The sequence below is a fragment of the Triticum dicoccoides genome, chromosome 5A (assembly GCF_002162155.2).
Source record: "Triticum dicoccoides isolate Atlit2015 ecotype Zavitan chromosome 5A, WEW_v2.0, whole genome shotgun sequence".
Classification (NCBI taxonomy): Eukaryota; Viridiplantae; Streptophyta; class Magnoliopsida; order Poales; family Poaceae; genus Triticum; species Triticum dicoccoides.
Window position 1 is genome coordinate 551,260,924 of NC_041388.1, and position 714 is coordinate 551,261,637.

The following is a 714-nucleotide window of genomic DNA, read 5'->3' on the forward strand; positions in this document are numbered from 1 at the left end:
ATGCAGATGATGCATAATAATCTTGTTGTAGTCTGGCTGATCCATGAATATTTGATTGTAGGTGAAGGAGGAGCGGCCGCCCACTCGACGTTGCGGTGTAGGGCGGCGAGGGAGCCCGGCAGGGAGGCCTCAATGCGCTGCAGGACGGCGAGGGAACCGTCCAGCGAGGCGACGATGCGATGCAGGGATCGAGGCCGCCGTGCAGGGAGGCGACAGGGCTGCTGAGCTTCGTCTGGGGCGGTGGCGAGGAAAGGCAGGGCGAGGGGCCAGGGACACGATTAGGTTCGGTTTCCTTTTTTTGCGAGTTGGTTAGATGGTTAGATTAGCGTGATTTGAGGGGCTGCGGATGCGGGACGGAGAGTCTCATATTTTCATCCTGTGGAGTACGGTCAGTCTATTGAAACTGCTAAGCGCACACCAGATCTTAAATAAATTAATGATGGCTGTTAGATTGGGTCGTGTGGGCTTCATCCTGTGGTGCTGATGCGTCTGTGGACGTTTTGCGGGGTGCACGTAAGAAAGTTCCTGTTTGATTGTTTAATAGTAGTGAAGAAGATGCACGTAAGAAAGTTCCTGTTTGATTGTTTAATAGTAGTGAAGATGAAGATGAAGATGAAGATATATTCCCCATTAATTTGTATGTTTCAGACTGGGCCACTTTAAGCCCATGTGTAGTACCATAAATTCTGGTCTATTGTGTCATTCTAAGCCCAT

The 714-nt window shown here is 50.1% G+C and overlaps 1 protein-coding gene across 3 annotated transcripts in view; it reads left to right on the top strand.

Moving 5' to 3' along the window:
• LOC119302725 overlaps positions 1-470 on the top strand; it is a 4,066-nt gene extending 3,596 nt beyond the window's left edge. For all 3 annotated transcript variants that reach the window (XR_005147712.1, XM_037579768.1, XM_037579769.1), the window contains one exon: positions 62-470. Coding sequence is in view for 2 of the 3 variants with exons in the window: in XM_037579768.1 (XP_037435665.1) it covers positions 62-225 (164 nt within the window). In the remaining variant the exon portion in view is untranslated. The remainder of the gene's footprint in view (positions 1-61) is intronic.
• Positions 471-714: the final 244 nt, after the last annotated feature.